Raw genomic sequence first — 26,259 nt, forward strand, 5'->3', positions numbered from 1 at the left:
GTGCTATGCTGTCCACATCCAGAGAAGCCAGTGACACAACTACGGTGTCATCTCCTCTGAAAGTGACACACAGCATATCAGTGACTATAGTAACAACAGGCTGACATCCTCACATCACAGATCCTAGAGCTTATTCAGCCACCTCACAGAAGAGTCAAAAACCTAACGTCATAATATCAACATTCTGGGGACATTTTGGATTCCACCTCACTAGTTAAATTTGATGACAGTAAGTGTCTTTTGTTTTGTTTTTTAATTAATGAAATAGACCGGTTTGCATTGCATGTGACTGAATGGAAGGAATTGTCACAGATGTTACTGGTGTTCACAGTAACCAGTTGTAGGCAACTGAATGTGCTCCATGCCCACACAGCAGAGAAAACAGTTAAGTTGTAATAACAAATAACTTTATCTCTGTCGATGAACCTTCACCTACGCCATTTAAATTTAACTGATGAAACATAGGTCCTGGTGATCAAGCCAGTAATATGAGTCAAAAACAGTTTTAAACCCTTTCAGAGAAATGTAAATTAGAAAACACATTTGTTATTTGTTTTTTTTACATACATTTGACACGGTGTATAACAATTAGGGACACAGGAGGGAAAAGGGAAAAGACCATTCAAAAAAAACAACTTTATTATTCACAAAGGAAAATGTTTTGCCATCATATTCAAGGGCACAAATTAAAATCAACAGAGACAAATCTAAAAGAATGTCTAACACAACACAATATGCAAAAAAATAAATAAACCATGAAACATATACAGCAGCGACAGAATCTGATTTGCCACAGCTGGAGGAGTCTGGTGAAGAGGAGCAGACACTGGATGTGGTGTGAAGATTTTCTTCAAGACTTGATTAAACCATGCTTCTCCTGTAAAGAACAAGGAATACAATTACACATAAACAATTATACATCTGAAGGCAGGTTCAGGTCCAGGAAAATATAAACCTTTCAGTAAAATATGCCAACTGAGTTAACTGTGAACATTCTCTGTGACTTCTTCTTGAACAAACATGAATAACATTAAAAACACTGAAATTATTCTGAAGCGAAAACAAGGTGGCTTTACTTTGTTTTACTTTACAACAGTTTATTTATATATTACTTATATGTAACTGTCTATCAAACGTTACTTCGACAACATTGCTGCTTTACTGCTGACAAATATACCACATTGTGTACTGTATGAGCAGAAATAGAGTCGAGTATTAGTGTCACTCTTACCTCTCAGCAACGTCTTCCTGCTGCAAATGGAGACAGCAAATCCTCTGAGTTTCCAGCTTTTACATTTCAGTGTCTTCTTCAAACTCCGAGTGGTTGATAGCTCACCACTCCGAATCTCTGACCGGCAAATGAGGGAAACTTACTGCTTGTCCTATCCTTGTTTTACTGCACATCCCATTACAATTCAGCACCATTGTAATTTACAAGTGAAGTATTTGCCAACTAATTCCTCATGGGGATTCCTGTGTTTACACAACCAGTACTCTGTCTGCTTCACTCTGTAAGAAGGGGGTGTGGCCTATGGCTGTGTCACAGGGCAGCAAGTGCAGTGCATTCTGGGAGTTGTTGTCATTCATCTACATGAGCCAAAAACAAATCAATTTTCTGCCTTTCAAGAAGGCACTTACTTTAGATATAATTTCACATTTCTACTACATAGATGACCCAGTTTTAATAAACATTCATCTTTCCAGCGGGTCCAGTTACATTTTTTGAATTTTTTGGCAAAGGTTTGTGCTGTAGTTGAACTTTAGACATGAAAAGGAAATAATAATATTAATAATATTAATAAATCACAGATAATGCTAAACCCACTGCACATCTTCTGTAATAGACAATTTCAGGGAATCTAACTGCAAGACTCCTGATGTCTCATAAAATCTAAATTATTTTTTCCACAGGTTGTCAGAGTCTCATTAGTTAATTTGACTTCTAATATGTCTTCAGCATCTGGTTCATGTTTCCAAGGCCAACTTTAATATTTGATGCACTCCTCAGATTTGATCCTATTTTCAGAATACATCTCCTAGTATTAAAGTATGCAATATTACTTTTAATTGTGCTCTGTGATCTCATGATGATGTACAGTCCTCTTCAGGTAGACGGACTGTGTTTTAAGGTGTAGCTACACTTTTTAAAGGCTTACAGATACATGTGTCTTGGGTTTTAAAGTCTCAGCTGTGGTCATTGCTACTTGGTCACCTCTGGACCTGAATCTTGAGGCAACTTAAAACTACTTTATGTTTATGTCTATGCAGTGAAAAGACATAATAAGGCAACAGCACCCAAGGACTGATTGTTCTGGATAGTTTGACTAGGAATTTTGGATAAACTCCTGCATTTCTCAGGCTAGTCTGCTGGGGTGTGTGTGCCTCATTGGCCTGCTTGTGTAGATGAAGGACATAATGACCTCTTGCTCTTGCCACGGTGGGCCTGGTCAGCTCATTAGTTTTTATCTGAATCCAACCATGATCTGGATACCAACAGTGCTGCATTCAAGTAATGCTTGGTTGCAAATATTGACGGATATTTTTAGTTTAGATATAGTAGGGCTCATAGTTTCACTCTGAACTGATTTCTACTGTAATGATTAGTCTGTCCTGCATTTAATGTCCATATAGACAAGTAAATAGAATATTTGCAGTTGGCAAAGTTGGCAACAATCGCAAAGTGTCATATTGTGGTGAAGTCAGATAAGAACCGTCTCCAGTCTAATTTTAAAAACTGCATTTAAACTCAACCGGACACCGAATTTATCTCCAATCGTTAATTTATTGCAAAACTGGCTAATGCATCATCATGTTACCTTCAGGACTAGCATGTGTGTGGTGTTGTTTTGATATCATAGTCTCACTTATCTCCACACAGAATTTAGTTATGACAGCAGATGCATGTATGCCCACACACACACACATTTCTCCCTAATAATTCACACCTTTATACTTCCACTGAGAGGTTACAAGGCTGCATGCTGTCTCTTGTTCATAAGCTTTGCCCTCCTGCAAGGACAGGGACACAACAAGAATCAGGATGATCTGATTCAACACGCACATGAAAACCCTCTCTCAGTCACATGCTCTATGAAAACAAACTCAAGACACAAATAAATCCACACAGTGTTTCTCCCGCAGCATTGCCATCATAATACACATGCACTTCTTGTACTAGGCTGTGCGGTCTCCTCTGTAGCTTCACTGGTCCTACTTTGGTCAACATAAACCAGCAACCCCTGCTGCACACACACACTGCCATCTATTTGAATACAATAATGTACACACAGCCTTCTGCAACCTCCCTTCTTCAAGGACAAGCCTGCTGTCCACAAGCTTTAAGATGAAAGGCAACATATAGCATGAAAAAGGCATGTTAGCTATTAACACACTCACAAGGTCAGTCTCGCAAGATTGCTGCATGTCAGTAAAAAGCAGAAAAAGATGTGCAAATTGCCAGAGATACCCTACCATTTCTCCCACTGGTCCTCCATCCAACCCTCTCCTCCTTCCCCTCTCGAGTCCATACTGTAAGTGAGGAGGGCATCCACAGCAGAGAGATGAGGAGGAGGATCAGGGAGTTTAGAATGCAAAAGATGGAGGGTGGGTGAAAGAGGGAGGGAACGGTGAGCAGGAAAAGAGCCAGAGGAGAAGGAGGAGGGGTGCAGCTTGTCCGGGTCGATGGATACAGAGTCCTGCTGTTGCTGCTCATCCAGGGGAGAGAGAGAGAAAGAGAGGGGAATTTAAGCAATGATGCTGAATCTGAATCTGCCACGGACGAGTACGATGTTATATAATCTACTCTTCTCTCTTTCTCTGATGTTTACTCAGTCCTAAGTGCATCACATTTACTACGTCACTGCATGGAACTGCTGGTGTAAGCACAACATCCAACACCATAGTGAGCCCAAACAAGAGAGGCATCAGCACAGGATACTCTTCTCCCTCCCTTTCTCTCTCTCTCTCTCTCTCTCTCTCTCTCTCTGTCGAACACCCTTGTGCTCAATTATTCATGAGGCCCATTGAACCTTATTTCCCTATCTCTCTCTTTTTCTTGCTTTCACTCCAGTCTTCCTCTTCTCAGGAAAACCCCATCTTCTCCATTTAAGAAAAATATAAATTAAGAAAACAAAGAAAAAATGGAAACGGACGAGCATTATCTTTGGCTTTTCTTTGGATCAGGTGATCAAGCTTTCTATCAAGATCAACATGTATGAGGTTTACATAGAGAGAATGATTAGTCTATTAACTTTATAGACCTTAAAAGCATTGTATCTTATATTTCACTATCTCTTAGTCCTGACCAGTGGCGATTTTGGTCTGGAAATTCTGGTGGGGCCAAGCAGGAAAATCTTATAATGCAATCCAGAAATACCACATATTAATCTCATACTCTCACAACAAAAACTCAGTAGCAAGTGAGAGAGGGGACCACAGCACATTTGACACAAAATTGCAGCTGAATAATGTCATCACACAAACATTGGCCATCTGATGACATATATTATCATATCAATAGCACCACCAAATGGCAGTGTTCAAAATATCAAATACTCAAGATCGAAACAACAACGTGACAACAATAACAACAATGCACGACTCATGGCATGAACGGCGCACACCCCGTATGCATAAATTAATTAAATTAATCCCCAAAATTAATCCTCGAGAGGAACCATCGTGTCAAGAATTTACACTTTGCATGAGGATGAGATAGCACAACGGAGGAACATGCTCGAGCAAGCAATGGACATCACTCTCACAAGGAGACCACTGGACAGACTTCTGTGAACAACAACTTGGCGTCACAGCACATTTCATTGATAAAGACTGGACTCTGCAGTCGTTTGCACAAACTCAGTAACTCAGAGTAAAACATCGGAGCAGCACTATGCCGAGGCATGTGCTAACCATTTTATGGATGTTGCAAACGAATGGCAAATCAAGGGAAATTAAGCACACTTGGCACTGACAGTGTCCATAACATGGTTGCAGCCGCGAAGCTCGAACACCTGCCTTGCAAGGCCCACTTAACCCTTCTCACACTCGGGCCACATCGTTCATAAGAAGCAAGCTTCTTTGTCCCATGATAATATAAACACACTGGTCTTCCTCAGGCTGAATTAAGTGAAACATGTTTTATGTTCTTAAGTTTTTTATCTTTGCACTGTGCATATGTGCACCTTTTTGAAATCGAACTGGCACAAAGATGGAACATACTGGTTCATGTAAGAAATAATTGCCATTTCTAATTAGATTGGCCTTGGTGGTTTTGAAATTCATCCTGCACTTTAACATGGGCCTGGGTTCTGTTATTATTTCTATTTGTGAATATAAGAAAGATGCCAAATTGTTGTGCCAAATTTGTACTTCACAGGAGCCATTAAAACAATCTTTGAATTTAAATATTATTTTTGTGTTGTTTGATTCTACATTCATATGAATAAATATCTATTATACGCTTCAGATTTATTTTCGATTAATTAGTTGTTTTTTTAATCCTAATCCTAATATATATACATACATGTGTACATATATATCTATGTATATATATATATATATATATATATATATATATATATATATATATACCTACACAATACATGTACACACACACATATGTGCCTAGCCACAAGAAAACCAGGAACATGTAGGCTGAGGGGCATTTTGAGTTATTTACAGATTCTGAAAGCTTTCCAACAATGTCTAACACATGGAAATCTGATGTGGCCATTTTATATGTAGGCAGACACTCCTCAAACTGGTTTAGGGGGAATTTTAGTCTCAAAGATTTACACCTTCTGGGAGCCAAGAGACAGTATCATCACATTTACATAGTCCAACCCCCTCCCGGTCTAGCTGTCAGTGACATCTTATTTCTGTTAGCCCACAGAACAGAAACTAACGTAGTGGTTTGAACAATGGTTATCAATAACAGGTCTAGGGACCTGAGGGTTCTATGAAGTTAAGAAGTTGTTAAGATGTACAGCCAAAGATTTGAGGTGCAGCAATTTAGTTCTTTTCCAATGTGATTTTCCTTGTCCATCTTCATTCAACGGTGAAAACACACGCAGCTTCTCGAAGCAGCAGTAACAGTGAGGAGCCTCTGCAGCAGCTGCTGCATATTAAGCAGCCATGTGTTTCCTCTGTGACAGGCATCCGATTGGCCACTAGGGCTGTAAACTCTGTACTGATATGATCTGGCTTGACTAAATTTATGTTAATTTCATACAGTCTATGGTTAATTTCATCAGGAGGAATGTACCAAGTGCTAATGGGGGTGTTTTCAGAGCACCCCTGTTTCGCAGGTAACAGCGTGTCTTCAGAGAACACCCCCCTTGTTTTCACAATTTTACAACCCACATCAGACAGATAGATTAAAGAACATCCGATTGTTTTATTTCATTTTGAGTTTTACCTTTTAGGCTGGAGTCAGTCCTCCTCTAACATCCATGTCCACAGCTTGATTACTAACATCCAATCACAGCTTGATTACAAACATGGCAAATCAAATGGAAGCTAACTTGTATGCTTTAGTTTGTTCCGTCCGTTTTGAGTATATTAACATATCAGAAATGGCATATTTCAATGTTTTAGTCTAATAATCGTTTCGTTTTATAACTGCAGACACAACAACGGCAGCATTCTATTTGTGTCTCAGCCACGAAGGTGAGTTCCTATGTTCAGTCTCACTCTGTGCGAGGACATGCACAGAGGCAAATAATCTAAATATTCCTCAACAGTTCTTGTGCTGATATCACTAGTTCACATAGTATAGCGCAGATGCATGTGATGCAAAAATCCAATTAGTCGATTTTTAAAGCTTTTTTAAAGCTTTGTCCTATAAAGTAAATATCTGCCTATCACTTGTAATGTTGTTTCCCCATTATTTTGATATGGGTTTATTGGAGACTGTAGTCAGGACTGTGAGCATGAACGGTTGTTTCTCCCTTTATGTTTGGCCTGTGATAGGCTGATGAACGGTCCAGTCTCTTGCCTAATGTCAGCTGGGGCCCAACTGACTCCAGCTTCTGCCACGGCGATCAAAGGATTAACAGTAGATAATGAATGAATGAATGAACATCGCCTTGAGAAATTCATGAATTTATTTTTATAATTTAATTTAATTTAATTTAATTTAATTTCAAGTTGAGGTTACAAAAGTGATGCCACTTAGATGTTTCAGCTGAGCATCTAGTTAGTAGTCATTTATAGTGGCCATTTTTTTATTTTTAAAGCAGCAAGCAAAATATACATGTATGTGTGTGTGTATACACAGCAGTCTCATGAAACACTACAAATCTTTTACGTAAAAAGGTCATAATACTTTGTGAAGGAAGAGTTGAATATTGTCAAAAGAATACTATGCTTTATTTTTGTTATCTGTTAAGCCAAATATACTTGCTTTACACAGGAAAAATCTGTTGAATCCAAACCTGTGCAAATGGCTGAAAGGATGAGGGAGAGAGATAGAGAGAGAATGTGTGTGTGTCAGAGAGAGAGAGAGAGAGAGAGAGAGAGAAAGAGAGAGAGGCGATCAGGTGGAACGTGCCTTGTCGGCAAAACTGAGCAACAGCAGTAAATTATCATGAGTGGGTATGGGGGTGGACTGCAACCAGAGTAATTACAGTTCACTCTAGTTGTTTCTACTGTGGGTATAATATAAATAAGCTCAGTTCTCTCCCTTTATTAAATCAAACCCTGTTAATGACACAGAATATTTTTTTCTTTCCATGAAAACACCAAACTCATTGAAAAATGGGTACACAGAATCAGAAAAACTAACACTTCAATACCTAATCTCTCCAACATCACCTCTGTCACATCCCTTTCACAACCCACCACCCGGTGAATCCATCTGCCTGAGCAGATCTTGTAAGACAATGCAGTTCCGAAGCTGCAGTGAAGAGATGAAAGGAAAGAAGGAGGACACATCAGTGTCTCAGAGAATGAGAGAGAGACACACACAATCAGTGGATTGTGGAATAGTATAAAAAGCTGCAGTCCACTATATGGAGGAATCAAAATAGGTATTCTCTGATGGTCACTTGATTTGGCAGAGATTTGTACACAGGATGCCCTTTCTGATGCAAATCTCCAATTGGAATGGCCCCCAGCCACTGGGGGGGCTCAAGTGTCCAAGGACGCAATGGGTTTGAATTTGGTACCTTGCTCGGGGGTACCCTAGTCCTTGAAATGGCAGGGATTTGAACTGGCAACCCTCCAGTTACAAGACCAATTGTCTTCTGCTTAACTTTGGGCTGCATGCACATTAGCACATAACAGCTGGGCCCTTTTAACTTTTAACATCTGCTGACACAATAGCCTGACTTTGTGTCAAATACGGGCTCAATGTGGTGTAATGTGAAGTAAGACTGGGCCCAAAAAGTTATCATGATGAAAGAGTTTCAAATCACTTGATATTTATCATTAGCATGATAAAATATATCTCAAAATGACTATGTATTGAACCTTTCATATGTTGATATTGATTTGTTGAATTAATTCCGAGCCCAAGTAGAAATTAAAGTTGACCAATTCAACCATTTTGGAGAAAATGGTACGTGCCACAGCTGATTGTTCATGATTAGAATTGACGTACAGATGCGATAAAACCTGAGAAATTTGGAGAGAGACCAAAGAATTTAAAACTTTTAACTGGTGCTGTTGTTAGGTAGGAAAAGGAAAGCATCTTTATTGTCATTATACAACTGGTATTGCACAACAAAATGTCGAGGTCAGATGGAGGGTTGATCAGAGCTGCTGCGACTGAGTGCGCCGCCACAAGGGACCAACCTGACCGAATGTTAGTGTGAACATTTCCACTTCATTCAAAACCATGTCACGTGACAGAGTTTCAGTGCCCCAACTTTTACAAATATGGATCCTCAGTGCAGTATATACACCGTCATGAGCTGTGTGGATAGGAATCTGTTTGTAGAGTTGCACATTGATGCTTTGAATTAATATGAATAATTTATTTAATGGAGCCTATTTGCGTGGGATAATTACCTGCTGCTGTTGGACTGTTCCCAGGAGACAACATGATCATGATCCACAGTTTGAATTTTACTACTTCACTCAGGGAATTTACATCAAAGTGTACAATACCCATTTGTCAGTGCAATAAATTGACACTTATTTGTCTGCATTGTATAAATTATTCATATTTCTGTTCACCTACGCCATATATTTTATATTTACTCATACTTGTGTTGCATGTTTTAAATGAATATACAAATACTGTACATATTTACTTTTTAAAAATAACTAATGCTAGCATTCTGCTATACCCAATTATATGGCAAAATATCTAAACTCTACTTCAAAAGAAATCATTGGTTTCTGTTTGATAAAATACAATAAATGGCTTTGCATTTTTCTGTATATTATTTTACATTTAAATTGTGAAAACAAGACGGGAAAGTGTTGCATCTCTCAGACTCAAATGATGGCTTGATAAATTCCTGTTGAACATTTCTGATGCCTCAAAATGGGGTCAGAATTGATACTCCTGTAGCTTAAGGTGAATATCTCCTCACACAGAGCTTCACAAATGGTGGCAGATCATCAGTGTGTTCTCAAACAGCAGCAGATTAGAAAGAGATTGAGGAAAACATGCCATCACATGGCTACTCTGGGCATGGGCCAAACTCAAGGTTGTGGATTATCTGGCTTCCTCAACAACACCTGCTTGTCAAGGCAGTTAACTTCAAGTTAGGAAACAACCAAACATCATGGTTTAAGGCAAATAGTCAATGATTTTCTAAATCATCCCATCATATCTGTTAAAAAAACTGATATTTTCAGCTGCTTCTGAAATCATTTCCTCATTAGAGTTGCAAATTGTGTACATATTCCTAAACCAATCGTTGAACGGATGATTGCACAACCTTCTTAGTAAAAATGTAAACATTGACGGACATATTAGTGTAATGTTAGTTATGTGCCATTTATGTGATTAGAAACTAAAATAAGCTATATAATAAGCAAGTCTAAGGCTTGTGGCAGTTATTTCCTCTGGCAATTTGAGCTGCCTCCTAAGGTCTACCTGCATCTCCCAGTCCTGGTCTCAGTCACACCAGTCTATCCTGCTCTGAGAAAGGCCAATTTGTTAAAGATTAGGTCATGTCTCCACCTGAATTGTCCATCTGCCAGGCTTGTATGGCATGCGGAGAGAACATTCTCCAGATTAGCTGTTATTCTGCACAGTGGGCAACTAGGGTTCTCTGTTAGCCCCATATGTGCAGATTTGATGGTGTGGGCAGGACATCATACACTGAGCATAAAAGAAACTTCACAACAATTAATCGACTCATGGTTAATCTCAAAAAATTTTTATTTAAAAAAAAAAATATATATTTCTCTCTGTAAAAGTTAATGTTATTTCAAAGTAACCAAGGTTTTTGTTTGTGTCTACATACATTTATATTAATGGCTTTGATTAAAATGGCCACAATTAAATGTTTTCATTTTTATTTCAGTTTTTATTGTACTATTGAAAACAGCCTTAATTCTTTGCAACTCTGGGGCACTTTTTGAATGTGTTTGTTTGCAACTCAGCTAATCATGCAAAGACAGACTGAGCACTGTGTGTGTCACTGGGGAATGGTGATCACAGGCCTCCCACTGAAGAATAACGGCTTCTCATCATGTACCAATGAATCCCCCTTTGCGTGTGTGTGTAAAATGATCATCTGATATGAATTTTTAGATTTGGTGACTTATTGTCTTGCTGATTAGTGCATAGTTAGACTATGCTAATTTTTCTCCAACCTTCACTATTGTTTTGCAAGCGATAACTCATTAATTTGTTTAAAATAAATGTTCCATTTCAAGTTCCCAGAGCCCAACAAGCCCAAAAGACTAAAAGTATTAAAATGTACATAGATTATGTTTTATTTTTTTTACTTTTTTTACAACTGGCTACACATCAACATAACTACCACATTTTACAAGCATTTGTAAGAATGCTTGTAAAACTATTTGTATTCATTTTGTTTTCATTTCTAAATCTGTTGCTGTAGATTGTGTTTATATTTGAATATTGAAATAGTATTAATGTAGTGAGTAAGAACACAGCTCTGAGCTACTAACATCATATTACAGTGATATGAACAAGTGTTGTATAAGATAATTGAGGATCACAAACACAATGCATTTGTGAACATGACAAAAACAGCTTAGTTCACCCAGGCTCACAATGAAGCAGGTGGACAATATCGTTAAGTGTAAACATGGATGATAGAGCATCCTCTAACTACAATATTTACTGTTGAGAGCGGATGAATGAAAGTGTGCGACATGTTTACAAATCAGATTCGCGACGCTCCTCCGAGAGCAGACACGCCCAAAAAAAACGCCACTCAACACAACACCTCGCTACTTCTTCATGCGCAAAGCAGAGAAGAGCCAAACCATCGGCAGCATCAGCAGCAGTAGCAGCGGCTCTGAGCGGTCAGCAGCTCCGTATCACTGCAGCTGAGGCACTACATCTCAGTCCACGCAACAGAGGCCGGCTTCTCGTACTCCCCCGCCCACTCCCCGGGTTCCCTCTTACCTGAAGCTTGCCGGAGACTTAACCTGGATGCCGCGGCCGGACGCTGGGCTGGCTTTCCTTTTCTCTCTGTCCGCCATGCTGGCCCGCTCTCACTTCCCCATTAGCTCCGCTACGCAGCAGCCGCCCGGCACAAACACCTGAAGTCCGGCGGGCGATGCTTCGACACCGTGCTGCCTTCAAGGGCTGTGGGAAAAATTGCAACTTGAAATTGAACTGTGCAAGCATTCAGAAATTGTATCACTGACTTCAAAATATGTTTTATTGCTCCTTCACATCAACAGCACCGCTTACAGTCTACAAATCAACTAAGATAATACTTTACATTAGCCATAACTATCATAAAAGGAGCCCAATAACACGTTTAATCTGAGAGTAAAATCTAATATAAACAAGGCAATCAGAGATGGCAGACTTTTACCCCATTCACGCAATGAGCCTCTGTCGACCTGTATGTGTAACAGGCTCTGAGCATCTGACTCTCTGTTGGCCTCCTTTGCTCATATTGCCACCAAAAACAATACTTCATTCCCACTCGGTGGAGTGAAGTAACAATAGTGGAGAAGGGTTTAAAGTACAGCCCAGTGATTTGTGGTCTGTTGTAGCTGATCAGTATGTTTTGACTTTTTTAAGCCAGGAAGCCATTAACAACTTAAAGTTGAGGACTCGGCTCACACATTCTTTTCTCACATGACTATATGAAAAGAACAACACTTACTGTACAACGTCGGCTAAAATATAAGCACACTTCTGGTCAGTTGTTGTAAAGGGAAAACATAAACTCTTTGAGGTAACATTAGCAATTAAAACTTAAATAGCTCTCCCTAATGGATTCAACATGGCCTAAAACAAAACGTGCTGTGAGTGGACAGCAGAGCCAATATCAAATAGCTGTGTACATGGTCTGTGTAATATGTGTGTACTGGAAGTCCGCTCACAAAAGTGTATATGTCCTGTAAGAAAAGCAGTCAGTGTCGAGATAGAAAGACATTGTCCTTATCACTGTAAAAAAACAAAAAAAACAAAAAAAAACATAAATATGGGAAGGTGAGAAGTGAGACCAATAAAGGGTCATGTCAGAGAGGAACCAGCAGAGGGTGACAGTATATCCTCGTCTATAGACTTTGCCTTCCTGCCATCCTTCCTTGCTTGCTTGCATGTCCATACCCTGGAGCTCATCCAGCTCTTGTAAGCCAGTTCACTTTCTCACTCCTTATTTCTCTCAAACAAATCTGATTATATCCCTTTTCATGGAGAATGATGAGAAGTAAAGAGAGATAAACTGAAAAAAGGAATCTGTTTAGATGAGTATTGTCACAAAGGTCACCAAAGTGAATTATCACTCAAACTATTTGCAATTTAGTCATATTTCAGCTAGTACAGTAATTTGATTAACTTCAATAATGTCGGCAATGCTGAACCTTTAGGAATCAACAAAAAAGTTCTGTGATTAATCTATCGATAGATGACATTGTTAAGGATGTGATAAATATTACACATCCTTGTTAGTAAAAATTTGAAACATTAGGGTAATTTTACATGTGTACTATTTATGCTGTTATATTATTTATTTTCTGCATAAAATAAACCTTACAACAATTAATCAACTATGCTGAACCTTTAGAAATAATCATTGTTGAGGAAGTGATTTACCTCAATGTTTATTTGCTTCTGTGTGCAAATTCTGTTAAATCTGTTCAAATTTTATGACACGTCAAAAGTTCATCTCCTAGTTTGTGTTTATACAGTGGATAGGTAAAATGAAATAGCCTGAGCAGTGATTTATAAATGAAAGTGAAACTGGAAATCACAGACACAGCACAGCGCGGTTTATGTTGATTTTCCACGACAAAAATAGTGCCTACTCAACGTGGGCGGAGTCATCACTGCACGGCTGTATGAAACTACCATGACTTTGTTTTACACGCAACACACACAAACGAGTGACTAGTGACTTGTAAAGCAGTTGTTTTCAGTGTAATGAATCATTAGAATCAGTTAATTAAAAATATTTGTTCAGTACTTCCTCCATGACTGAAGCACAGACTACTTCTGACACAGTCACTGGACTGAAATACAACAGCAGGATTTGTGATGACGCTTGCTATCAGGAGTTCTGTCACGAAATACACCAGACTCCTCTGTTAAATATTGAGATATTAGACATTTTTAGGATTGTTACGTTTTTCTAAGTGATCTTACAGATCGGCATTGTTTGGCTAGATTCTTGTGTCGGACGTCTCTTCCTGTGACGGCACTCTGACCAATCAATGGCCGGCAGTCTGGCGACGTCACGCATTGGAACCTCGCCAGAGCAGCAACTAAAATGGTATCAGGTAGTGGAAACGCAACTTAACCGTGCCATATCGAGTCAAGGAGGGTTGAGTCGTGCTGGTGGAAACACACCATATGTTTTAAAAAAGTACTTTATTCATTGTAAATTTTGACTTAAAATATGATGGCCTGAAGTTTACCCTCAATGATGATACAAGCCAGAAAAAAACGTAATGGGTGTTGTCACGCTCCGACTCTTGAGACCTGACAAATATGAGAAATACACCCCTTGAAGGAATAACAAAGAGTAATTTATTGAACAGAAATCAAATTATGTAAAGGCCAATGAAATACTAATAATATAGAGTATGAATATCAGTATAATCAGTAGTGTAAGGTGTGCATGAGGGGAAAGGTGTGTGTATGTTGTAAAGTGTACAAAACAATATACATAAGGCCATGCTGCTGATCTCGCCACACTGGCAGCGTGCCTGCAAAGGAAAAAACAACAAATTAAAACAAACCCAACAACTCAGGACAACTCAAACCATACCAACCAGAAGCAGCAGAGGGAAGGGCCGAATGGGCCACAGGGCCTTGATTATATAGGCCTGGGAGCACCGACCCAGGTGTTCTGTATTCTGTATCGAACCAAGAAAGGTCAAAGGGTTATGGTCCGTATACACTACCAATGATCCATTTCCAGAACCGACATAGACTTCGAAATGTTGAAGGGCCCAGATAAGAGCCAGCGCTTCCTTCTCTATTGTGGAATAATTAAGCTGATACGAATTAAACTTTTTAGAGAAGTAACTGACGGGTCTATCAACCCCTTCCCTCTCCTGCAACAACACGGCACCTGCTCCAACCAGACTGGCATCAACTTCCAGCTTGAATGATTCATCCAAGCGTGGAGCAGCCAACACGGGAGCAGCACAGAGAAGAGTCTTCACATTGTCAAATGCAATCTGACATAGAGAAGACCACACATATTTAGCCTTGCCCTTTAACAAATTTGTCAAAGGTGCAACAACTGTTGAGAAATTCTTACAGAACGCTCGATAATAACCTACAAGACCCAGGAATCGCATCAACTCCTTCTTGGTAGTGGGCGCGGGGTACTGCATGACGGCATCAACTTTAGCCCCTATTGGACAAACCTGTCCCTGGCCAACCACCCGACCTAAGTATGTCACCGTCGCTTTAGCGAACTCACACTTCGCAAGATTTATTGTCAAGTGTGCCTCAGCCAGGCGACCAAACAGAGCACCAATACGTTGAATGTGATCATTCCAGGTGTTACTAAAAATAACAACATCATCAAGATAAACAGCACACCCCTCAAGACCGGATACAACCATATTCATAAGGCGTTGAAATGTTGCGGGCGCATTACGCAGGCCAAAACTCATTACTGTATATTCGTACAGTCCGAAAGGTGTTACAAATGCAGAAATTTCACGAGCACGCGCTGTCAGAGGAACTTGCCAGTATCCTTTTAACAAATCAAATTTACTAACAAATGTGGCCGAACCAACCTGGTCAATACAATCCTCCATTTGAGGTAAAGGATAGGAATCAGCCTTAGTGATTTTATTGACTTTCCGATAGTCATTACAAAATCTAGGCGACCCATCCGATTTTCCCACCAGCAAACTCGGCGACGCCCAACTGGAGGATGACGGCACTGCAATTTGGTTATCCAACATATATTTTACCTCCGACTCCAATATCTTACATTTGCCCGACGCACAACGGTAGAACCGTTGTTTGACTGGAGGACAGTCACCAACGTCAATATCATGCTCAATAAGATTTGTGCGTGAGGGCGTGTCACTAAACAACATTGGAAATTCTTCAATCAGTCCCATTAGCTCAACTCTATGCAACTCAGGTAAATGGACCAGTAAACTATGCAAATTGCGCAAAGTCTCTGAGTTTTTAAGCCTACCACATACGACTGGATCATCAGGTACATTAACATCTAGCTCATCGATCAGTCTCATGTCGGGAATGCTAGGACCTGAGGACACAGAATCAACCATGAGTACAGGACTAACATTTTCTCTCTGGGCCATAGAATCAACATCACAAGTTCCACGATCATAGTATGGTTTAAGCAAATTGACATGGCACAACTGAGACTTCTTCCTCCGGTTTGGAGTGGCAATCAGATAGTTATGTTCTGATATGTGCTTTTCGACAGTGTATGGGCCTGTGAATTTAGCTTGAAACGGCGAGACTACAAGCGGCATAAGCGCTAAAACTTGGTCACCAGGACTAAACTGACGGCTCTCCGACCTGCGGTCATACAGTTTTTTCATATTAGCCTGTGTTCCCCCCAAGTTTTTCCGTGCCATTTCCACCGCCGTGAACAGTCGATGTCGAAAACCATTTACATAGTCCACCAGATTCTTGGGCGGTTCTCTGTCAGTCAAGTCATCTTGGAGGATAGCTAAAGGACCACGCACCATATGTCCAAAAACTAAGTCATTTGTGCTAAACCCTGTGCTTTCCTGCACCACTTCCCTTGCAGATAACATAAGCCAGGGTAGTCCCTCCTCCCAGTCTCTCCCCATCTCCATACAATAAGAACGCAACATTGATTTTAATGTCTGATGGAATCGTTCAAGTGCCCCCTGGCTCTGCGCATGATACGCCGAAGCCCGGTTATGCTTCACACGCAACTGCTTCAGGATTTCCTTGAACAAATGTGATGTGAAATTAGAACCTTGATCACTTTGAATGACTCGTGGAATGCCAAAAACTGAAATGAACTGGGTCAAAACCTTGACAACGGATTTAACGGAGATAGAACGCAGAGGATATGCAGCGGGATATCTCGTCGTTTGGCACATAACTGTCAACAAATATACACAGCCAGATTTGGATGGGGGTAAGGGCCCCACACAGTCTATTATCAAATGTTCAAATGGCTGACAAACAACTGGGATCGGAGAAAGAGGAGCAGGCCTAATCACCTGACTAGGCTTCCCAGTGAGCTGACATGTATGGCACGTCTTAACATATTTAGAGACGTCACGCTTCAATCGAGGCCAAAAGAAATAGCGTAGGACACGGTCATAAGTTTTTCGTACACCTAAGTGTCCACAACCATCATGTGCTGTTTCCAACACCACCTCGCGTAAATTGCTTGGCACAACAACTTGGTAAATCGCTTCACCAACAAACTCTCCATCACAAGGCACCCACTTTCTCACCAACAAGTTTTCCTTAAGGAAGTAACCATGAGCAACGTCTCTTACTTTTCCCATTGACAAGACCTCATTCCACAAAGAAGACAAGGAAGAATCAGCCCTTTGGCTTCTAACCCATTCATCCCTTGAAACCGAAGGAAGAACAGGCAAAGAGACTACAGGCTCTGCAGGACACATACCGTCAGAACACCCTGAAACAGTCGGGTCTAACACTTTAACTTTGCTTTTCTGGGCACGTGTCACGGCACAGACTGGAAAAACCTCTGGATCACTCCCACCATTATCTTGTTTCTTAGCCACAATTGGCTTAGAAATAACCACTGGAGGCGGCGGCACGTCAGCCCACACCGTGCTACCAGCCAAGTCGTTACCCAAAATCATAACAACCTCATCTATTGGCAATGCAGGGCGCACCCCGACTGGCACAACGCCCTTTACCAGGTCACACTCCAACACCATATTATGGCGTGGCACGGGAATCAAGCCTAACTCCATACCATGCATTAGAACAAAATCCCCCGTTTCAGTGACCGGTGAAAAGGGTAGTGCAGATTCAACAATAAATGAGTGTTTAGCACCTGTGTCACGCAACACTTTAATGGGCACACGCTCTTCACCACCCACCAAGGACACACGCGCATCGATAATAAATGGCTCAAAACCAGAACCACTGGAGCTGCTTCACCCTACACTTACAGGCCTCTGGTCTGAAATAGTAGAGCACAACATAGTTGGAGCATGCAAGGAGGAGTGCTGTTCAAAGTAACCCCGCGACTTCAACAACGGACACTGTCCTTTCCAATGACCCACACCCTGGCAGTAATTACAAACCCTGGCATCATCAGTTCCTGTATAGGAGGACGTACCAGTACGTGATGGACCAGATTTCGGAAACTTGTTACCAGCGCGAGAATTACCACCGTTATCTCCACTTTTCCATTCAACTCCAGAGCGCGCATAACTACCTTTATGTGTCAACACAAAATCGTCAGCCAACTCAGCCGCTTTAAGCGCAGTGGTGGGCTTCTGCTCATTAATATATGTTGCAACACGTTGAGGGATTGCATTTTTAAATTGTTCCAAGACAACCAACTCACAAAGCCTGTCAAACGAATCCACTCCTGCAGAAGAACACCACCGGTTAAAATGAGACAGCAAATCACGGACAAACTCTACATTTGTTTGCGTATCCCCCTTGACCCAACTACGAAACTTTTGGCGATATGCCTCGGGAACCAACTCATACGCTTTTAAGACAGCCGATTTTACCATAGCATAGTCCAAATTGTCAGAATCACATAACGCCGAATATGCATCTTGAGCCCTTCCTGTAAGAACACACTGCAGCATCAGTACCCTATCTGAATCTGGCCATTCTTTAGCATCTGCTACCCGTTCAAATAAAATGAAGAAAGTATCGGGGTTACGCTCATTAAACTTCGGTAACAACCGCAAATTAGCCCCAATATCAATACCACAAGATGAAGTGGTGGAAAACTGGTCCCCCATACCCGACTCAGCTAGGGAAATCTTTCCATCCCTGATCATCGTTAATTTAGAGTGTTCTAGTTCCAGTTTCAATCTCTCAGTGTGTTGCCGAATTTTCTCCAACTCAAGTTGCTTCTCCATGTCTGCTTGTAACCGTATCTTCAACAACTCTTTCTGCTGCTCGAATGTCAACCCAGTCGCAGATATACCAATTGGCCCCAGTGCTGATCCTACAAAGTCTAGGCCCAACTCTCCTTTAACCAAAACCCCTTCTTCATACAATGAAGACAACACCGCAGCTAAAATCTCCCCCTTTTTTTTTTTACTATCAATACTAAAACCATAGTGGTCAGCGATCTGAATTAACTGCTCCTTCTTACAGCTTTTCACAAACTCCTCCGTAGGTGCCTTCACAAACTCTTCAACTGAAGCCATAGCGGTTTACAGGTACTCAACAGAATGCAACGTGTTAACCAATTAAATAAGTGTGAGGTAAAAGTTACCCATGAAGTATTTCCCCCTAACTGCCTAACCCAAGCTTGCTAAACTCAACCCTAGTCTTCATGTGGGGACCGCGGCGGGTACTTATGACACTGAATACCTTAGCGCGGATAAGGCTGCCCGTAATAGGCAACCTCTCCGGGACCAAAGCTGTGCTCCCGAGACAACTGCTCTCAACCCCGTTTGCCCACAACACTACAGAAAAAAAACAAAAAACTGACGAGTCCCAAAGGGGAAACGCCATACAGCCTAACGGGGAAAACTCACACACCAAATCCAGTCAGTAACACGTACCTTCTGTTCAGCACCCTGAAGTCTGACCTTAAGCCAAAAACACTTCCACAATAACTACTAAAACACAAGGTGTATCTCCCAAAAATAAACTAGAACAGCTTGTAAACTAAACACCAAATCAGCAACCTGAATGAGGTTTAACCAAACAAACTAATGGACGAGTCCCCAATTTGTCACGCTCCGACTCTTGAGACCTGACAAATATGAGAAATACACCCCTTGAAGGAATAACAAAGAGTAATTTATTGAACAGAAATCAAATTATGTAAAGACCAATGAAATACTAATAATATAGAGTATGAATATCAGTATAATCAGTAGTGTAAGGTGTGCATGAGGGGAAAGGTGTGTGTATGTTGTAAAGTGTACAAAACAATATACATAAGGCCATGCTGCTGATCTCGCCACACTGGCAGCGTGCCTGCAAAGGAAAAAACAACAAATTAAACCAAACCCAACAACTCAGGACAACTCAAACCATACCAACCAGAAGCAGCAGAGGGAAGGGCCGAATGGGCCACAGGGCCTTGATTATATAGGCCTGGGAGCACCGACCCAGGTGTTCCCAGTTGACACCAATGAAACCCCAGGCACAAAACAAACACCAGACACTTGGTGACACCAGGGGTCGCCACAGTGTGTTTGAGATGATAACCTTTATTGTCCCAGAGGGAAATTTGTCTTTGACAGCAATGATAGTTTGGGTGATGATGGTGGTTCAGTCAATGGTCTCTGTAGCTTATGTAAAACAAAAACAGATGGACACGTATTTCAGGTTTGTTTCAGTGGACAAAAGATGAAAAAATAGCTGTGACAGACTGTGGAAAACATGCACACAAACACATACTTTAATTTTAAGGAAAAAACATTTTTAAGTACTTGAACGTGTCTGTCAAGATAACCATTGTTATTGGAGTCAAACAGCTTGAAAAGGCCACTGCAGCTTGTCTTCAAGTTTCCCATGCAGAACAAGATGAGGCACAGCCATGAATTCTATAAAATCCATTATGTTGTCCTGAAAACATTGAATCCCATCCTGCTCATCAGATACAACTTTAGTTTCAACTGGTTCTGCTTTCTCCACATACCGTTTTAGATTCTCTGTGCCATTTGGTTAAATAATAAAACAAGTACAATGTATCAGTAATATTGCTGGGGTTGCCAGTAATATATACTTAATTGTCAACTTTGTAACTCACATGATTCATGTCAGATCCTCAGAAGCTATTTTCCATGTATTTAGGTATTCAGGTGTACCATTATGAACTCCGAACATCCTCTTGAACTCTTGAGAAGGTACAGAGATCCACTCAGACACTCCATGATAAATGACTTGTACATAGAGAGCATGGATGCTGTTAATTCCAGCTCCTCTTCCCAAGTATGTGATTGCTGATTGCGACCCATTTTGTATGACAAATGAATGCACATGCAGAGTAATATCCTGAAGACTATATGCAAATATTGATTGCTTTTGAAGCTTTCTTCAGTTGCTTAGGGGTCGACAACTGAGTTGAGTGTGATAACTGATTCATGTAATGCTTGACTTCAACCTAGAGGGTTATTTGTAGCATTAAAACATTAATCCTGATCCCATCTTGAACTTTTAGTGACTTACTACTGACCATATTCATAGCTATGCCTATGATCATATGAGTCACTTTGTACTTTGTGTTTGAATGACTGAAGGAAACAAAACCATATGGAAATATACTGTTAAAATACAAGCAGTCCCCAAACTCAGCCACAGTGAAAGGTACTTTCTGTTATATTGTAATACTGACAACATGGTTGATCTGAAGCTATACTTCAAATTTAGATCCTAGTAGTTACTCTAAGGTATCCTTAAGTCTTCAGTGTTGTCCTGCAGCTGTAAGTCAGTTTGAATAAAAGCACACGCCAAATGAATGAATGTTGTGAAATCCGATTTACTGTTATTTATTTGTACATGCAAAACAATTGTGAATCATATTTCCTCTTTTTCAGCTGCTCAGTCAGTAAGCAAGCACAGTAATGACATTGTTAAGTAGGTGCTTTACCTCAATGTTTATTTGCTTCTGTCTGTGTATAGAATTGCATTTAAATGTGTTCAAATTTAGATAACCAATGTATTTTTTAATCCTTTGCTTTTCCTTTTATGATATGTCAAAAGTTATTGCACTGTTTACTAGGTAAAAATGAAATAGTCTGAGCAGTGATAAATGGAAGTAAAACCTGAAATCGCACACTATGTTTTATTAATATAGTATTAAGTATTTTTTTTTTAATCATAATTTATAATTTTGATGATGGCCAGAAGCTAACCCTCACTGTTGACACAAACCACTTTGCACAATGGGTGTGTTTGGCTTGGAAAAATTTGATATGGGATGATGGTTGTTCAGTCAATTTTCTCTATAGCTTATGTCAAACAAAATGAGATGGACACTAATTCCAGGTTTGCTTTATCTGTGATAGATTGTGACAGTATTCATAATGAGTTTCAATTTGTTGTTTTTTTTTAATTAATTTTTTTATCTTCTTAAAAACAAAAAACAGTACAGAAATGTAAAACATTTAAAAATATGCATGCACTTATATATATTATCTGGGATTTTTGTTAAATTATCCGTAACAATTATAACTGTTTTTACGCTAAAAAGATTAATGTGCTGTATATGTGGAGGTAGTAGTGCTAGTAAATAAAGATTTTGTTTCTCTGTAGGCTGAAAAAACATGATTTTCTTATATTGGATTTTAATATATTCTGTAGATATAATTTAAGGCCTGGAGTGTTTATCTTTGTCTGCATGTGCTTTAACATTTCAGAAGTTTGCACTCCTCCTCCTCTGTTCTAGCACCCATCCAGCAGGGTTCATGTCCAACTTCAACATGTTGAGCACCCAGGGATCCTCCTGTGCACCTCTAATGAACTCTTCCATGTTAATATGACCTGTGGAAAGATAACGATAACAACAACAATAACAACAATAAAATCAGGAAATATTTTATGTATTTCTGTATTTTTTGTAAATGTGACTAAATGCTCACCATCTCCATCACTATCGACAGCTTGTAATAGTCGATCAACAGCCTCATCCACTGACAACTGTGAATTGCTAATGTCTGTGTTTGTTCCTTTCTTTATCTTATAGATGCTCTAAATGAAAACAAATCACAAGGTAAATACAATTAACAGTCAAATTGAAAAGAATTGCTTAATTTTTTGCAGTAATGCATGACACACTCAGAAGAACAGCGAATACAGTGTGTACAATACAACTTATCAGTTTTACAACAGAACTATGTAACTTAAGTAATATATCCATTTATCTTGTAAATCCTGAGACCAGCCTAAGCCTTTAGCAGAATTTGACTTCTCATCATGTACCATCACCAACTGACTTTACTTTTTGTTTATTCACACACTGTAGGCAGCAATAATTGATTGAACTAGTAGCATTTGGTTTTAAGCCGTTGACATAATGTTTGTATAATTACCACTGACATCATTTAATTTTTTTTGGGCTCTCTTGTCAGACATGTCAAGTGCTCTTTGTGGTCACATGGGCCCAAACCAGTCACTTTGCTACATATTGCATTGGGCTGGCTCAGTCTGAAAATATTTAATTTGTCTTAAAACACATATTGTGTGTTTGTGTTACTTGTCTTGACGTCTTGTTTAGATGTTAATACTGTTTGATTACAAAGGCACTAACAACACATAACCCCAAGCAGAAAGCTGCAGATTCATAAACACTCAAGGATATTACTTAATTAAAGTGTAGACTTACATCAATTATTGAGTGTAGCTCATCTCTGTCCACATGGCCATTACTGTCTTTGTCGTACACCTTGAATGACCAGCGAAGTTTATGCTCCAGGTTTCCTCTGAAAACAAGATTGAGTGCTGCCACAAACTCAAGGAAATCGATTGTGTTGTCCTGAAAAATAGATGAAATTAAACAAGTCAAATGAAACAACATTTTTTCACATTTTGATAAAAGTGTAGTACATGAAAGCAGATCATCAAATGTTGTACTCTCACCCCATTTCTATCAAAAGCTCGAAACATGTTTTCTGCATATTTAGATGCTTCTCCTGTTGGCTCCACACCAAAGAAACGCTTGAATTCGTGCAGAAAAAGTAATCCACTCGGGCACTCCATGACAAACTTTTTATACATATCCTGAAGTGATTTGACATCAATTTCCTCCCTGTTCTCTGTCTGTTGTGTTTGCCCCATAGCTGGTTGCTGGTTGTACTTAAGCAGTGCAGCCTCTGGGTCTTTACCTGGACCATAGGAGTTTTTTATAACACCATGGAATCCCAGGGATCTAGTTTGCTTCAGTCAGGTGATTAGTGTGGCTTCAGGATTACTATAGTATTACATTGGTGGGGTTTCCTCCATTTGAGTTTATAGATGTACAGCTCAATGTGGGTCTAGGATTGAAAGCTCTTGGTATTATTTCACCTGGCACATGTATTTCAGTTATGTAAAATATAGTTTATTTTAGTGTTGGACACTGGTGTTGGGGCTGAATTGATAGGTAGCAACACTGATGCAGTGGTAGTGACAGCAAAGTTTGTGATCTTTGGAGCTTAAGATGCCAGTGTGTAAAAATTAGTTACACGAGTAATAAGGCTGCAGATTGTAACAAAGGACTCCTCCACTCACTCCTCCCTTTTCCATGCATGTCAGGAAATGATGGTTTTCAAATAGAAAGGATGTCGTTCCTCTTTATTTGTGTAGTCAGTAAGCTTTCTTTTCAAAAGCAAAAGGCATGCTCTGATTTGTTTATCAGTGTGGGCTGCTGTAGAAAGCAAGGCCCTTGGCTGAAGTACAAATACCAAGGCTAAGATTTTAATTTTAATTTAAAGTAATTATACACTTCTACAAATATACACATTGGTAAAATATTATTTGCCACTAAACCCTCATAAATGTCTTAAATAGACCACCAAAGTGGGAGGAGGAAGTATATCATGCAGCTTGAGCCAATTTCCTATGTTAAATAAGCATTGCACCATTTATCCATGTTTCTCGTCAGCCACAGCTTCACTTTGTGTTTGTGCGTACAGCAGCGTGCTAACATTTGCACAGCTCTGCAGTGTGTCTGAGGAGCTTGTTTGAGTTAATATGATTATTTTACTCAACAGATCAAACAAATCAATGTCCTGGCACATTCTGTGCAATTAAACACACTTAATTCAGTCAGCAGGGTCTGCACCATCCGTTTAATAGAATTTTGATTGATCTGACTTTAAAGTAAAATGACTTTCAAAGACACATTATTAGTCTGCCAAATGGCTGATGTCCAAATCTTCTATGTCCTTAATCAGATTCATTGTTCTTTCTCTGGTCAGAAAAAAGCTAAAAGACTAAGACGCTCTTGGTAATGCTAATTTAGAGTAGGTGTATCACTCTTTTAATTAGATTGCTATAGCTCAGCTGATCGGCACAAATCCTATCAACAATGTAGATTGAGAGGACCCTACAGTGTCCAACAACTTTTATACATACTGCATTGTTGGTTGGTGGGTGATCAGTGGTAGATGTAATGTTCCATTTCTGCCTTCCTCTGTATTTCAGCTTCTCTGTCTTCTACCATAAGTATCTTGCTGCTTTTATTTATGTATTTAGGAGTGATGGAAATGTGAATTTTAATCTCTGTATACCTCCAGGATGTACATAGCCTTTAACCCACTGCGTCAGCTGGGACTGGCTCAGAGAACCTCAAAGGAAAATTAATGTTGATTAAAAAAGTAAATACAAATAATAATAATAATAATAATATTTATAATAATGTATTTATTTATTATCTAGCAATTTTCAAACCTACAGGAAATTGACATATTTGCTAAGTCCATGCATTGGCATAGTGGTTGTCTGTTAATATCCAGATTTGGGTGATTTATATATTTACTGCACAAATTAATTGGATGTTACAATAGAGACATAATCTGGGCAAGAAGTAGCTTGTGTCAGCACCTTAGAGATATCCCATGTCCACTGAATAGCATTTGACAAACACTGTAGTTTGTAGTATCACTTTAGTGCCAGATGCAGATATATCAACAAATATTCTGTATTTTATATAGCTTAGTGTTAAATGTGTGCCACTGAAATTAGCAGCTTCATCATGTCCAGGTTTAGAAAAGGTTTTACTCAGTCTGTCTTAAGAGGATTTAATGGAAGGTATCAGGGTTTATTTTATTCATGTCTAGAAGTTGCAATGGGAAAAAGAAAACGAGAAAGTTCCAATGTGAAGATAATATCATGCATGTGCATTTTATAAAATAAATGTCATGAATCCATGAGAACACCGGAGAATTTACAGAGAACACAAGTTTGTAGAAATTGTTAGGCTTCTTATAAAATGCAAAACATGGAATTTCACACATTAATTAAACTGATAGCAAAATTAAGTGCAGATATATTTAAATCAACAGAAGATACATTTATTATTGTACGTTATTGTCTTGTCTGATCAGTGCAACTCATCAATAACCAATTCATTTTAATTATTTAAATGACCTTTATTCCATGCAAATGAAATTGTAATGTTTCTTTAGTAGCTTCCGCTTTTTTATTGGTCAGTCACACTGTCTGTGTTTGGGTTAAGGGTTTGTTGACGCTCATCCTCAACTACCTTTAGCCCTTCAGAGTCAGACAGTATTGACAAAATTAGACTTTTGAGTTCCTCCACTGCTATTTTATTTGTCTACTGCCATATAATAATCTACATGTACTGTGTGTAACATGTCGTCAAGTTTATCTCAGCAATATTTGGCTTTGTAAGCATGTTCTCTTGTCCATTACAATGATTTCCAACAACACATTAAGAACATAAAAAGACAATGTGACAATAGGAATGTTGGAAGAATAGACGACAATTGCAGTATGCGACAATAATGCATTTATAAATCATTGCTTTGTGTTAAAAA

General features: G+C 39.4%; 2 protein-coding genes and 1 long non-coding RNA gene across 5 annotated transcripts in view; all 3 read right to left on the reverse strand.

Moving 5' to 3' along the window:
• mapk8ip1b (mitogen-activated protein kinase 8 interacting protein 1b) overlaps positions 1 to 11,719 on the reverse strand; it is a 48,428-nt gene extending 36,709 nt beyond the window's left edge. For 2 of the 3 annotated variants that reach the window (XM_044030299.1, XM_044030297.1), the window contains exon 1: positions 11,561 to 11,719. In XM_044030299.1, coding sequence (XP_043886234.1) covers positions 11,561 to 11,637 — 77 coding nt within the window. In that variant the 5' untranslated portion in view covers positions 11,638 to 11,719. Of the gene's footprint in view, positions 1 to 3,471; positions 3,705 to 11,560 lie in introns of all 3 variants that reach the window. The other variant, XM_044030298.1, reaches the window with a different exon arrangement.
• LOC122772334 lies at positions 622 to 1,577 on the reverse strand. The gene is made up of 2 exons (XR_006360763.1): positions 1,232 to 1,577; positions 622 to 877 (listed from the first exon to the last, which is right to left on the reverse strand). It is a non-coding gene; the product is annotated as an uncharacterized LOC122772334 (long non-coding RNA).
• Positions 11,720 to 21,916: 10,197 nt separating the features above from the next.
• On the reverse strand, positions 21,917 to 23,557 carry LOC122772696 (guanylyl cyclase-activating protein 2-like). The gene is made up of 4 exons (XM_044030908.1): positions 23,360 to 23,557; positions 23,106 to 23,255; positions 22,363 to 22,471; positions 21,917 to 22,264 (listed from the first exon to the last, which is right to left on the reverse strand). The coding sequence occupies exons 1-4, from the start codon at positions 23,555 to 23,557 to the stop codon at positions 22,137 to 22,139; spliced, it is 585 nt and encodes a 194-aa protein (XP_043886843.1). The 3' UTR covers positions 21,917 to 22,136.
• Positions 23,558 to 26,259: the final 2,702 nt, after the last annotated feature.

Source organism: Solea senegalensis, linkage group LG7 (genome assembly GCF_019176455.1).
Source record: "Solea senegalensis isolate Sse05_10M linkage group LG7, IFAPA_SoseM_1, whole genome shotgun sequence".
Classification (NCBI taxonomy): domain Eukaryota; kingdom Metazoa; phylum Chordata; class Actinopteri; order Pleuronectiformes; family Soleidae; genus Solea; species Solea senegalensis.